The sequence below is a fragment of the Amia ocellicauda genome, chromosome 5 (assembly GCF_036373705.1).
Source record: "Amia ocellicauda isolate fAmiCal2 chromosome 5, fAmiCal2.hap1, whole genome shotgun sequence".
Taxonomy (NCBI): domain Eukaryota; kingdom Metazoa; phylum Chordata; class Actinopteri; order Amiiformes; family Amiidae; genus Amia; species Amia ocellicauda.
Window position 1 is genome coordinate 8,295,348 of NC_089854.1, and position 15,255 is coordinate 8,310,602.

A 15,255-nucleotide genomic window follows, 5' to 3' on the forward strand; every position below is an offset into this window, starting at 1 on the left:
AGTGTGCAAGTTGCATATCAGAGGAAGCGTCTTCAACCTATTTCCAGCTTATTCACCCATCAAGATGGGCTCTGCTTCTGCCACAATGTGACCAGTCTGTTCGAGGCAATCGGAATTGCCTGTAACCAGAATGAGTGGTGCCTCCTCATTGACAGCTCATCCAGGAGCCTCAAGGCCGTGCTGCTCCATAATAGTAACAAGTACCCGTCTCTTCCCCTGGCTCATTCGGTGCACCTCAAAGAGGATTACAACAGCATCAAGACCTTGCTGGACGCCTTGAAGTATGATGAGTATGGCTGGGAGGTCATGGGAGACTTCAAAATGGTGGCATTCCTGATGGGTCTCCAAGGCAGTTTTACCAAGTTTCCCTGCTTTCTTTGCCTTTGGGACAGCAGGGACACCAAGGCACAATACCACAGGAAGGACTGGCCACAGCAGACCAAGTTCTCTGTGGGGAGGAACAACGTCAAGTGGGAGCCACTGGCGAGCCCCCCGAAGGTGCTGATGCCTCCAATGCACATCAAATTGGTCCTTATGAAACAATTTGTCAGAGCTCTAGATAAGGAGTCGGAATCCTTCAAGTACCTTCAAGATTTCTTCCCTGAGGCAAAAGTCAATACCGGTGTCTTCGTAAAACCACAGATAAAGAAGATCCTGGAGTGCAATGAATTCCCCAAGAATCTCACTAGTAAGTCTCTCCGGAGGAGTGGCAATGTGGCACTGGGGCGATGGATGAAGGAAGGTCCGGACACGTGATAGCAAGTGCATACTTACCAGTCCGACATTTGGAAGGTTCCACCATGCAGAAGTAGCAAGTTGAATTCCCCAAGAAGCTCACTAGTAAAGAGAAAGCGTCTTGGAACAGCTTTGGCGCAGTGGTTCAGGGCTTCCTGGGCAATCACAAAGCCGAAAACTATGTGGAGCTGGTTGAGACTCTGGTGAAGAACTACAGCACAATGGGTTGCAGGATGTTCCTCAAAGTCCATATCCTTGATGCTCATCTTGATAAATTCAAGGAGAACATGGGCACGTACTCGTAGGAGCAAGACGAGCGCTTCCACCAGGATATACTGCACTTTGAATGCCGCTACCAAGGACAGTATAACGCGAACATGATGGGAGACTACATTTGGTAAGACATGATTTACAGTATAATCGTAAATCTCGAAAAAATTACCCACTTCTAAAACTATTGTAGTCATTTCTGTATTACTTTAGTATAAATACATGTTAATTCATTCATATGTTGGATTCATATGTTGTTTTTTTCTGACTAAGTGAATGAAAAGACACAAATTTGCCCGTTCTCTCATTGGAAATAAGTACATTTCAAAATATCACTGTCCTGGTCACAAAAGCAAACTTTGTGGGGAATAATAGACATTTTCTATATTTTTGAGGCATACTACCAAGGAACAAAAAACTTGTTACACTGTGTTATTTATTGTAAAAAAAAAATAACTATAAAAATGAACACAAAAAACAACAACATTGCTTTAAAAATAGAATGACTGCTTGGGTTGCATCAGAAAGATCACTTTACAGACCTAAATGTTATTTTACTACAGATTGTGGGTAAAATACCTTCCAAAATGACATTGCTTTGAACTTTGAGGTCTTTGGGGAGAATTAATAGTTCATAATTTTGCTTTACTGACTTCCAGAGCTTGCTGTTCACTTCACCAGTGGGCTGTCAGACGTACATGCCCAGAAGGGTCATGCTGCAGAGCTCGTCTGTAAGCTGAATAGTGACCAGTCCGAAGGAGTTTGGTTTAAAGACGGGCAGACGGTGAGATGTTCATCAAAACGCAACTCAAACAAATAGCTTTTAACGGGGGAGAACTATTTTTTGAAATGACTACACAGTATATTACAGCAGGAAAACCATAGTGTCAATCAAAAGTTTTGCCCATTTGTACCCAGGTGCTTTACTATTGCTAGTGAAACACTGAGCTGACCATCTATAGCAAAGAGATACATTATGCTTGACTCTGTGCCTGTGCGTTTGTACTCAGCTGTCTTCAAGAGATGGACTGACCATTTCTAAAGAAGGGGCCTGCCATAAGCTGACAATTGCCAAAGCTGATGAATCTAGTTCAGGGAAGTACCGGTTTGAAGCAGAAGGACACAAAACAGAAGCCCATGTAATTGTGGAAGGTTAGTAGTACATTTGTCTATTTGTCTGTCTGGGGCTGAGAAAGTAGATTTGTGGGGGTGGTGGAGCAGGGGAAATAGGTGCAGGGCAAGATGGGGTTGGGCTCGTAGAAGATGGGCCAGGACAAGGTGGTACTGGGGATGCAGGTGCTGGGGGCCAAGGTATTGACAGTGGGTTAGGCTCAGGACCAGAGTTAATTTAATTGATGAAATTCATGATGATAATGTTTGTCAAAAAACTTTCATGTTAGTTAATGAAGACAAAAATCAAGCTAAAATCATCCAAAATGATGACGACAATCACTAATTGTTTTTGAATTTTCGTTTCCGAAAATGTGACGAGACGAAACTCAGAACACACCATTTGTGCTTTCACTGCCTGCCTATCTGTCAAATAGCACCGTATCCCAGGCAGCAAGACTGTTGCTGCCATGCAGTGCAGCTTTTCATTGGCTGAACACAACTGGAATCTACACACAGTGTACGCACGGGCTGGTGCAGGAGGAGCGGTAAAGGTTTAGGAGAAACAAGACTTTTCAGTGTGATAATTTTCTTCAAGATAAATACTAATATTTAATCAAAAAAGAGAGTTTGATAAAAGCTAGTTACGTTATCTATAATGTTAGTGTTGTTATTATCATCATTAGATATTATATGCAAACTAGCTATGCTAGCACGTTCGATTGGTTAGTCATCTTAACTGTGAGTAACTTCATTCAGTACTTGGAAGAAAAATCTGCAGTCTGGCACTACTTCAAATACAACGAGAAAAATAAGAAAACGTCTTATAACATGAACTGCAGGAAACTTAACTGAATATTGCTCTAATATGAATGGAAAACCTACAACGAATTTGAAGCAACATCTAAGTAGAGAAACCAAATTCTATTTGTAAGATTTCTGTTTATTTATTTCTTAGACAAACATGTGAAGGCTTTGGCAGTAAAATAATTATTTTGAATGTAAGTTAGTCCATGATTTGTAGTTGACTAAAATGTATAAACGTTTTAGGCAATTTTTAGTAGACTAAAAATAAAGAAAAGTGCATGACTAAAATGTGACTATATCTCATGGACATTTTATTCGATCTGACCAAGACTATGCCTAAATCAAAAACTGATGACTAAATTAACACTGCTCAGAACAGGACAGCAGTGGACTCACAGACGACCAGAACAGAAAAAACAGGCGTGCTGGACGTGGGCCACTGACTGAGGACACTATTGTTGGTACGAGATTGAAGGGGTTGCAGTGACTGTTGCATGGAAGCCATGCCTTTAAAAGCATGCAGAAGCACTGCAAATGGTTTTGGCTACAATGCTGTAACTCTTTAACTGTATTTTATCTCACATTACACGCACATTAAACAGATGCATGAAGATATCAAACAGAAAAATCTGTAGTAATTTGCTCAGACACGTTATGTGAAAAATGTATAGATTGATATTGAACACATAGCTTACAACTGTAAAATAAAAATAAAAGGTTTTCAATTTAAATTTGCATGAAAGTCCCTGAAGAATACTGCAATGTGCTTTGCTAGCCTTGAGACTGAGTTATTGATTATCGTAAAAAATAAATAGCTATAAAAATGAACAAAAAAACAACTTTGCTTTAAAAAACAGAATTACTGCTTGGGTTTTGTCAGAATCATCACTTTACAGATCTAAATGTTATTTTACTACAGATTGAGGGCAAAATACCTTCCAAAATGATATTGCTTTGAACTTTGAGGTCTTTGGGGAGAATTAATAGTTCATAATTTTGCTTTACTGATTTCCAGAGCCTGCTGTTCACTTCACCAGTGGGCTGTCAGACGTACACGCCCAGAAGGGTCATGCTGCAGAGCTCGTCTGTAAGCTGAATAGTGACCAGTCCAAAGGAGTTTGGTTTAAAGATGGGCAGAAGGTGAGATGTTCATCAAAACGAAGCTCAAACAAATAGCTTTTAACAACAGTAAACTTTTTTGAAATAGCTACAGAGCAAGAAAACCATAGTGTCAATCAAAAGTTTTGCCCATTTGTACCCAGGTGCTTTACTATTGCTAGTGAAACACTGAGCTGACCATCTATAGCAGGGGTGGCTAACCCTGGTCCCAGAGAGCCGCAGGGTCTACAGGCTTTTGTTCTATCCAGATCGTTAACTGCTTAATTGAACTAATTGTTGGTATTAATTAGGCAAAATTTCCCTGTGTTCAGGGTATCCATTAATTGGTAATTAAGAGAGACCTGGAAATCCTGCAGGATTGCGGCTCTCCAGGACAAGGGTTAGCCATCCCTGATCTATAGCAAAGAGATACATTATGCTTGATTCTGTGCCTGTGCGTTTGTACTCAGCTGTCTTCAAGAGATGGACTGACCATTTCTAAAGAAGGGGCCTGCCATAAGCTGACAATTGCCAAAGCTGATAAATCTAGTTCAGGGAAGTACCGGTTTGAAGCAGAAGGACACAAAACAGAAGCCCATGTAATTGTGGAAGGTTAGTAGTACATTTGTCTATTTGTCTGTCTGGGGCTGAGGAAGTTGATTTGTGGGGGTGGTGGAGCAGGGGAAATAGGTGCAGGGTAAGATGGGGTTGGGTTCGTAGAAGATGGGCCAGGACAGGGTGGTGCTGGGGATGCAAGTGCTGGGGGCCAAGGTATTGACAATAGGTTAGGCTCAGGACCAGTGTTAATTTAATTGATGAAATTGATGATGAAAATGTAACTGATTGGAAAACTGCAAATCTCATACCAATCCACAAGAAGGGGGACCAAACTGAGTCAGGAAACTACAGACAATCAGTCTCAGCTGCATTACCTGTAGAACTTTGGAAAAAAATTATAAGACAGAAAATAGAGGAGCATCTTAATGAAAACCATATTCTTGGTGATAGTCAACATGGGTTTAGATGAGGCAGATCATGTCTTACTAATTTATTAGTTTTTTGAACATGCAACTGAAGCTGGAGATCATGTGAAAGCATATGATATGATATACTTAGATTCTCATAAAGCTTTTGATAAGGTTCCACACCAAATATTGATCCTAAACTGTAAGCTGTAGGTATTCAGGATAATGTAAGTAGATGGATTATAAACTGGTTGATGTATAGGAAACAGAGGGTGTCGATTAGAGGAGTTGCTTCTAACTGGAGTGAGGTTGTTAGTGGAGTTCTACAGGGATCAGTACTAGGGCCTGTGCTTTTTCTAATCTATATTAATGATCTGGACTCTGGGATAGTTAGCAAACTTGTCAAATTTGCAGATGATACTAAAATAGGTGGCTCAGCAGATACAATCTCGGCAGCACAAGTTATTCAAAGAGACTTAGAAAATATTCAGTTGTTGGCCGACACCTGGCAGATGAAATTCAATGAGGACAAGTGCAAGGCATTACATGCAGGTAATAAATATGTCCACTATAATTACACTATGGGAGGAATAGAACTAGATGAAGTAACGCATGAGAAAGACCTAGGAGTCTACGTGGACTCCTCACTTTCTCCATCCAAACAATGTGACAAAGCAATAAAAAAGGCAAACAGGATGTTAGGGTATATTGTCAAAAGTGTAGAATTGAGAACAAGGGCAGTAATGTTAATACTGTACAATGCACTAGTTAGAGCTCATCTGGATACTGTGGACAGTTCTGGGCTCCACACTTCAAGAACGATATCGCTGCTCTAGAGGCAGTTCAGAGGAGAGCAACCAGACTTATTCCAGGTCTGAAGGGAATGTCCTACTGAGAGACTGAGGGACCTGAACCTTTTCACCCTGGAACAGAGGAGACTACGGGGGGATTTGATTAAAGTCTTCAAAATCATGAAGGGCATCTACCACATCAAACCAGAGGAGTTTTTCCAGCAGGGACACACGGACCAGGGGAAACAAATGGAAATTGGGCTTCAAGGCATTCAAGATGGAAAACAGGAGACACTTCTTCACACAGAGAGTCGTCACAATCTGAACAAACTCCCCAGCAATGTGGCTGAAGCTGAAAACATCTGAACATTCAAAAATAGACTGGATAGGATCCTTGGATCACTTAGTTACTAAAGAACACCAAACAAGCATGATGGGTGGAATGGCCTCCTCTTGTTTATAAACTTTCTTATGTTCTTATGTAAAATGTTTGTCAAAAAACTTTAGTTTTAGTTAATGAAGACAAAAAATTGCCTAAAATCATTCAAAATGACGACGACGATCACAAATTGTTTTTGAATTTTCATTTGCGAAAATCTGATGAGACAAAATCAGCAGTTTTAATAAAACTCAGAACACACCATTTGTGCTTTCACTGCCTGCCTGTCCGTCAAAGCACCGTATCCCAGGCAGCAGAAACAAGACTTTTCAGTGCAATAATTTCCTTCAAGATAAATACTAATATTTGATCAAAAAAGAGAGTTTGATAAAAGCTAGTTACGTTGTCTATAATGTTACTGTTGTTATTATCATCATTAGATATTATACGCAAACTAGCTATGCTAGCACGGTCGATTGGTTAGTCATCTTAACTGTGAGTAACTTCATTCAGTACTTGGAAGAAAGAAATCTGCAGTCTGGCACTACTTCAAATACAACGAGAAAAATAAGAAAACGTCTTATAACATTAACTGCAGGAAACTAAACTGAATATTGCTACAATTTGAATGGAAAAATTACAATGAATTTGAAGCAACATCTAAATAGTGACACTAAATTCTATTTGTAAGATTTCTGTGTTTATTTATTTCTTAGACAAACATGTGAAGGCTTTGACAGTAAAATAATTATTTTGAATGTAAGTTAGTCCATGATTTGTTGTTGACTAAAATGTATAAAGGTTTTAGGCAATTTTTAGTAGACTAAAAATAAAGAAAAGTGCATGACTAAAATGTGACTATATCTCATGGACATTTTATTTGACCTGACCAAGACTATGCCTAAATCAAAAACTGATGACTAAATTAACACTGCTCAGAACAGGACAGCAGTGGACTCACAGACGACCAGAACAGAAAAAACAGGCGTGCTGGACGTGGGCCACTGACTGAGGACACTATTGTTGGTACGAGATTGAAGGGGTTGCAGTGACTGTTGCATGGAAGCCATGCCTTTAAAAGCATGCAGAAGCACTGCAAATGGTTTTGGATACAATGCTGTAACTCTTTAACTGTATTTTATCTCACATTACACGCACATTAAACAGATGCATGAAGATATCAAACAGAAAAATCTGTAGTAATTTGCTCAGACACGTTATGTGAAAAATGTATAGATTGATATTGATCACATAGCTTACAACTGTAAAATAAAAATAAAAGGTTTTCAATTTAAATTTGCATGAAAGTCCCTGAAGAATACTGCAATGTGCTTTGCTAGCCTTGAGACTGAGTTATTGATTATCGTAAAAAATAAATAGCTATAAAAATGAACAAAAAAACAACTTTGCTTTAAAAACAGAATTACTGCTTGGGTTTTGTCAGAATGATCACGTTACAGACCTAAATGTTATTTTACTACAGATTGAGGGCAAAATACCTTCCAAAATGACATTGCTTTGAACTTTGAGGTCTTTGGGGAGAATTAATAGTTCATAATTTTGCTTTACTGACTTCCAGAGCCTGCTGTTCACTTCACCAGTGGGCTGTCAGACGTACATGCCCAGAAGGGTCATGCTGCAGAGCTCGTCTGTAAGCTGAATAGTGACCAGTCCGAAGGAGTTTGGTTTAAAGACGGGCAGACGGTGAGATGTTCATCAAAACGCAACTCAAACAAATAGCTTTTAACAGGGGAGAACTATTTTTTTAAATAGCTACACAGTATATTACAGCAGGAAAACCATAGTGTCAATCAAAAGTTTTGCCCATTTGTACCCAGGTGCATTACTATTGCTAGTGAAACACTGAGCTGACCATCTATAGCAAAGAGATACATTATGCTTGACTCTGTGCCTGTGCGTTTGTACTCAGCTGTCTTCAAGAGATGGACTGACCATTTCTAAAGAAGGGGCCTGCCATGACCTGACAATTTCCAAAGCTGATGAATCTAGTTCAGGGAAGTACCGGTTTGAAGCAGAAGGATGCAAAACAGAAGCCCATGTAATTGTGGAAGGTTAGTAGTACATTTGTCTATTTGTCTGTCTGGGGCTGAGAAATTAGATTTGTGGGGGTGGTGGAGCAGGGGAAATAGGTGCAGGGCAAGATGGGGTTGGATTCATAGAAGATGGGCCAGGACAGGGTGGTGCTGGGGATGCAAGTGCTGGGGGCCAAGGTATTGACAGTGGGTAAGGCTCAGGACCAGTGTTAATTTAATTGATGAAATTCATGATGATGTTCATCAAAACACTTTCATTTTAGTTAATGAAGACAAATATCAGGCTAAAATCATTCAACATGACGATGACGATCACTAATTGTTTTTGAATTTTCGTTTCCAAAAATGTGACGAGACGAAATCAGCAGTTTGACTAAAACTCAGAACACACCATTTGTGCTTTCACTGCCTGCCTATCTGTCAAATAGCACCGTATCCCAGGCAGCAAGTCTGTTGCTGCCATGCAGTGCAGCTTTTCATTGGCTGAACACAACTGGAATCTACACACAGTGTACGCACGGGCTGGTGCAGGAGGAGCAGTAAAGTTTAGAAGAAACAAGACTTTTCAGTGTGATAATTTCCTTCAAGATAAATACTAATATTTAATCAAAAAAGAGAGTTTGATAAAAGCTAGTTACGTTATCTATAATGTTAGTGTTGTTATTATCATCATTAGATATTATACGCAAACTAGCTATACTAGCACGTTCGATTGGTTAGTCATGTTAATTTTGAGTAACTATTCATTCAGTACTTGGAAGAAAGAAATCTGCATTATATAAAAATAACGTGTATTTACAAAACATATTGATTCAGCTATATCTAAATGCATATTCATAATATAGATCTAGGTAATGCTGCTTGATTTAGTTCGTTTTCTGGCTATCTGCCTTTAAGATTCTTAACCAACATGCCTTTATCTATTAAAACATAAGTTACACTGTATACATTTGTTACCTTTACTATACCTGTATTAATATTGTTTAACGGATCAACTATGGCTGAAGACTGTGTAGCAAGTAGAGGACGTTATATTTGCCTGTTATTAACTGTATTATTTTTTGGTCTGTATAATGACTGGTGTGTGTTCTGTATATCAAATAAAAGGACAATAAATTCCCATATGGAACACATTTTCAATATATTATAAATCTATGCAATAATAATGCAGTAAAATGTAAAACATGAATGTGCCTATTGACTGTAACTACAACAAGCCAGATTAAACCAGTCACGGAATGCTCTGTGTTCTGTTGGCCAAAGAAATTACCAAAATATACATGAGTGTTATTAGCTACCTGCACTGAAAATGTTTGAATGGTTACTGAATTCTGGAAAACGTTTTCTAAATACTGTGATACTTATGTTTACTGCTCCAGCCCATTTGATCTGGAGTGAAGATTGTGTATCTTTATGAAAGTAATGGTAATGTATGTTGTGTGTGGAGGTTTTTTTGTGTGTGTGTGTGGTATCGAATTGGTATCAAGTATTGTGAAACTGAACTGGTATCGTATTGAGGTTCAAAATTCTAGTATTGCAACAACCCTACTTCAAATACAATGAGAAAATTAAGAAAACATCTTATAACATTAACTGCAGGACACTAAACCGAATATTGCTACAATATACACTCACCTAAAGGATTATTAGGAACACCTGTTCAATTTCTCATTAATGCAATTATCTAACCAACCAATCACATGGCAGTTGCTTCAATGCATTTAGGGGTGTGGTCCTGGTCAAGACAATCTCCTGAACTCCAAACTGAATGTCTGAATGGGAAAGAAAGGTGATTTAAGCAATTTTGAGCGTGGCATGGTTGTTGGTGCCAGACGGGCCGGTCTGAGTATTTCACAATCTGCTCAGTTACTGGGATTTTCACGCACAACCATTTCTAGGGTTTACAAAGAATGGTGTGAAAAGGGAAAAACATCCAGTATGCGGCAGTCCTGTGGGCGAAAATGCCTTGTTGATGCTAGAGGTCACAGGAGAATGGGCCGACTGATTCAAGCTGATAGAAGAGCAACTTTGACTGAAATAACCACTCGTTACAACCGAGGTATGCAGCAAAGCATTTGTGAAGCCACAACACGTACAACCTTGAGGCGGATGGGCTACAACAGCAGAAGACCCCACCGGGTACCACTCATCTCCACTACAAATAGGAAAAAGAGGCTACAATTTGCACAAGCTCACCAAAATTGGACAGTTGAAGACTGGAAAAATGTTGCCTGGTCTGATGAGTCTCGATTTCTGTTGAGACATTCAGATGGTAGAGTCAGAATTTGGCGTAAACAGAATGAGAACATGGATCCATCATGCCTTGTTACCACTGTGCAGGCTGGTGGTGGTGGTGTAATGGTGTGGGGGATGTTTTCTTGGCACACTTTAGGCCCCTTAGTGCCAATTGGGCATCGTTTAAATGCCACGGCCTACCTGAGCATTGTTTCTGACCATGTCCATCCCTTTATGACCACCATGTACCCATCCTCTGATGGCTACTTCCTACAGGATAATGCACCATGTCACAAAGGTCGAATCATTTCAAATTGGTTTCTTGAACATGACAATGAGTTCACTGTACTAAACTGGCCCCCACAGTCACCAGATCTCAACCCAATAGAGCATCTTAGGGATGTGGTGGAACGGGAGCTTCGTGCCCTGGATGTGCATCCCACAAATCTCCATCAACTGCAAGATGCTATCCTATCAATATGGGCCAACATTTCTAAAGAATGCTTTCAGCACCTTGTTGAATCAATGCCACGTAGAATTAAGGCAGTTCTGAAGGCGAAAGGGGGTCAAACACAGTATTAGTATGGTGTTCCTAATAATCCTTTAGGTGTGTGTAAATGGAAAAACTACAATGAATTTGAAACAACATCTAAATAGTGAAACCAAATTCCATTAATAAAATTATTGTGTTTGAATGTAAGTTAGTCCATGATTTGTAGTTGACTAAAATTTAAAAATATTTTAGTCAATTTTTAGTATAATAAAAATAAAGAAAAGTGCATGACTAAAATGTGACTATATCTCATGGACATTTTATTTGGCCTGACCAAGACTATGCCTAAATCAAAAACTGATGACTAAATTAACACTGCTCAGAACAGGACAGCAGTGGACTCACAGACGACCAGAACAGAAAAAACAGGCGTGCTGGACGTGGGCCACTGACTGAGGACACTATTGTTGGTACGAGATTGAAGGGGTTGCAGTGACTGTTGCATGGAAGCCATGCCTTTAAAAGCATGCAGAAGCACTGCAAATGGTTTTGGCTACAATGCTGTAACTCTTTAACTGTATTTTATCTCACATTACACGCACATTAAACAGATGCATGAAGATATCAAACAGAAAAATCTGTAGTAATTTGCTCAGACACATTATGTTAAAAATGTATAGATTGATATTGTAAAATAAAAATAAATAAGGTTTTCAATTTAAATTTGCATGTAAGTCCCTGAAGAATGCTGCAATGTGCTTTGCTAGCCTTGAGACTAAGTTATTAATTATCTATTGTAAAAAATAAATAGCTATAAAAATGAACAAAAAAACTACAGATTGAGGGCAAAATACCTTCCAAAATGACATTGCTTTGAACTTTGAGGTCTTTGGGAAGAATTAATAGTTCATAATTTTGCTTTACTGACTTCCAGAGCCTGCTGTTCACTTCACCAGTGGGCTGTCAGACGTACATGCCCAGAAGGGTCATGCTGCAGAGCTCGTCTGTAAGCTGAATAGTGACCAGTCCGAAGGAGTTTGGTTTAAAGACGGGGAGAAGGTGAGATGTTCATCAAAACGCAACTCAAACAAATAGCTTTTAACGGGGGAGAACTATTTTTTGAAATAGCTACACAGTATATTACAGCAGGAAAACCATAGTGTCAATCAAAAGTTTTGCCCATTTGTACCCAGGTGCTTTACTATTGCTAGTGAAACACTGAGCTGACCATCTATAGCAAAGAGATACATTATGCTTGACTCTGTGCCTGTGCATTTGTACTCAGCTGTCTTCAAGAGATGGACTGACCATTTCTAAAGAAGGGGCCTGCCATAAGCTGACAATTGCCAAAGCTGATGAATCTAGTTCAGGGAAGTACCGGTTTGAAGCAGAAGGACGCAAAACAGAAGCCCATGTAATTGTGGAAGGTAAGTAGTACATTTGTCTATTTATCTGTCTGGTAGGCTTCCCTAGTCAATTTATAAAGGGACAAAGAGTGTCATAAAAAAATTGATAGCAGTACAGTTTTTCACTTCACCATAAAAAAAACTTCACATACTGTTTCTATGACTTACTAAAATGTAAATGTATAACATGCAATCTAGACCCACCTGTGCTGAGCAAAGAAGACATTGAATATTTTTCAAAGCCCATTGCGGTGAAGGCTGGACAAAATGCTGAACTGAAGATGCCATTCGAGGGACGGCCACCATTCAAGGTGTCCTGGTTCAGGGACGGCGAGGAGCTGCTAGACGACAAGAATGTGAAAGTGGAGATGGGGCCCAACCACAGCCGCCTGCTGCTTACCAAGTGCAAGCGCAAGAACGGTGGGGAAATCAAGGTCAAGATTAAGAACGACAATGGTACAGTCGAGGCGATGACTAACCTCGTGGTTCTCGGTAGGTAAAACTGATTGGCTGCAGTTCTTCACTTCAGATAGTGTCAGAGTGTCAGATACCTAATTTAAGATGCAAACAAGCAAAAACCCACAAACAGTATTGACATGCCGATTTCTCTCTTGTAAAAACGCATGCCAAAGATCTTCTGATCCTCCAGTATACGATAGGACAGATGAGAGATAAAGACTCCTCTTGTATAGATTTGTGTAGATTTTAGAATAAAATTAGACTATCAAGTTACACAAAAAAAGCATGCCGTACATGCTCTGTATTCACACACACAAAGCAGTAGTGGTTTTGCTGTAAGAGCACAAAGAGGACATAAAACATATGTACAGTTGAAATATTATGAACTACCCTTTGTGAGTCAGTCCTAAATGAATGTGTCCAGTCATCTCTGTGTGTTTTGTAACATCAGGAAGTTGTTGTTTTTTTGTTTCCATTTGATGAAAATTGGGAAAACACTACAAATCTTGCTAGAATATAAAATATCAAGACATTTTTGTGACATTCGAAATGACATGGTTCATTCAATATTTAAAATGTTGGGCACAATGTGCTGCCACTCTGCCTTCAGACAAGCCCAGCCCCCCTCAAGGTCCAGTGGAGGTGCTGGAGAGCTCACCCACATGTATTGAGTTCAAGTGGAGACCCCCTCGGGATGACGGGGGGGCGCCGGTGCTGAAATACTCATTAGAGAGGCAGCAGGTGGGCCGCAACACGTGGACGAAGCTGGGAGAGGTTCCTGGCAACACGCACAGCTTTGCCACAAACCAGGTGGAGCACGGCAGGAAGTACTGCTTCCGAATACAGGCGCTGACAGCAGAGGGTGCCAGCGAGGTGCTGGAAACGGACGAAATCACTGCTGGCATGAAGGGTAAACCAATTCTTTATTAACCTGTGGAGCCTACTGAAAATTATTTGAGGTCTTACCAGCAATCTTCTGTTTGACCCATACACAGTCAGTAATGACATGAAAATGTTTTGACAAGCTTTTGTTTAGTTGAGTCCTTATTGCAAGAATAATCTTGAGGATTATCTAAGATTCCAGGTAAACATGTTTTATACGATTGTGGTTGCCCTAGAACTGTACTTGCCGTTTACACCTGTTTAGAGAAAAGGCTGTAATAGAACATCTTGTATGACACAACTTGCTAAGGAAGTCCTATTCTTAATGAGTATAGTCCGCTGTGTAATTTGCTGCTATTGGATTTCCTCAGCTTACCCGAGCCCCCCAGCTCCTCCTAAAGTGGTCAGTGCCACCAGCAAGTGTATCACTCTTTCCTGGAGTGCACCCCACAACACCGGAGGATCACGCATCGCCGGCTACATCGTGGAGAAACGCAAGAAGGGAAGCAACATCTGGAGCCGCGTGTCTGATGAGCCCATTCAAGGTCTGAAACTTTGTGTCACTATGATTTTCTGTGATTGTCAAAGTTATTTTTCTAGGTCAGGAGAAATGTGGTGCATCTAATACGGATTGAAATTTCTAATAGTTTCCATTTGTAAAACACGTTTTTTTGTGTAATACAAACAAAAGAAAAAAAAACACGAAAGGTACTGCCTTTTATCATGATCACGAAAAGAGAAAGAAATGGCATTAAAGTTAAACCCCAAAAAACTAGTTTATGAGTATTAACATGAAATTCATGTAATGCAATTTATTCTGTTCTGTGTACTCTGTGTAAATAAAAAATGAGGAATATACCTGGTATATATACCTGAATATACCTGTACATTTAACAGTCTGCATGTAAATGTTGATGTTACCCTGTAGATTCGGAGAAAATCATTATATTAAATGCAGCGTTCATGGAAATCGAATTATTGCCAAACCATTTAATTTAGTAATTCACCAGTGTCACCTCTAGTTCTTTTTATAGCCAAGCAGCAGCCAATAACTATTTGTCTATTTTTATTTAAGTAGAACATATTAGTGTAATGCCTTGGTCCTGTACTCTGGAGTCATCTTATTATTATGTAGCCTTCTCTTGTATAGACTACATAAATCCATCCCTAATTTGTATTTACTCCAATAAATTATATTAACCTTCTCTGTTCAAAATGGAAACAAATTTTCGTAACATCATTCCTACAGTTGAAATATCTGCATTGGCCATGCTTCACATTTATGGTCCCTGATCATAGAGCATTATCAAAGCACACCTTATTTGAGGTTTATTCAAACTTGACATCCTCCCGTCACCCAAAGGTAATTATCCAACTACACCTATTTAAATCTAACTAAGCCTTACATTAAACATATAAATTAATCCAGATCATGAGAAAACAGTGAAAATGTATTAATTATTAAGCATAAAATACAGATCTGTAGTGAAAACGTAAACACTATGAAGATTACATCCCTTTAATTAGGTGATGCTTTTAGCCCTCTGTCATACAGTATGTATATATTGTCA

At 39.4% G+C, this 15,255-nt stretch overlaps 1 protein-coding gene across 5 annotated transcripts in view; it reads left to right on the top strand.

Annotated features, from left to right (window-relative positions):
• The window catches only part of LOC136749350 (immunoglobulin-like and fibronectin type III domain-containing protein 1), a 40,752-nt gene that overhangs the window by 20,206 nt on the left and 5,291 nt on the right, over nt 1-15,255 (top strand). For 3 of the 5 annotated variants that reach the window (XM_066703563.1, XM_066703561.1, XM_066703562.1), the window contains 14 exons: nt 1,665-1,789; nt 2,016-2,157; nt 3,297-3,383; nt 3,938-4,062; nt 4,491-4,632; nt 7,095-7,181; nt 7,735-7,859; nt 8,086-8,227; nt 11,321-11,407; nt 11,872-11,996; nt 12,223-12,364; nt 12,542-12,835; nt 13,413-13,712; nt 14,056-14,229. In XM_066703563.1, coding sequence (XP_066559660.1) covers nt 1,665-1,789; nt 2,016-2,157; nt 3,297-3,383; nt 3,938-4,062; nt 4,491-4,632; nt 7,095-7,181; nt 7,735-7,859; nt 8,086-8,227; nt 11,321-11,407; nt 11,872-11,996; nt 12,223-12,364; nt 12,542-12,835; nt 13,413-13,712; nt 14,056-14,229 — 2,097 coding nt within the window. The remainder of the gene's footprint in view (nt 1-1,664; nt 1,790-2,015; nt 2,158-3,296; nt 3,384-3,937; nt 4,063-4,490; nt 4,633-7,094; nt 7,182-7,734; nt 7,860-8,085; nt 8,228-11,320; nt 11,408-11,871; nt 11,997-12,222; nt 12,365-12,541; nt 12,836-13,412; nt 13,713-14,055; nt 14,230-15,255) is intronic. The other 2 variants (XM_066703564.1, XM_066703565.1) reach the window with 2 other exon arrangements.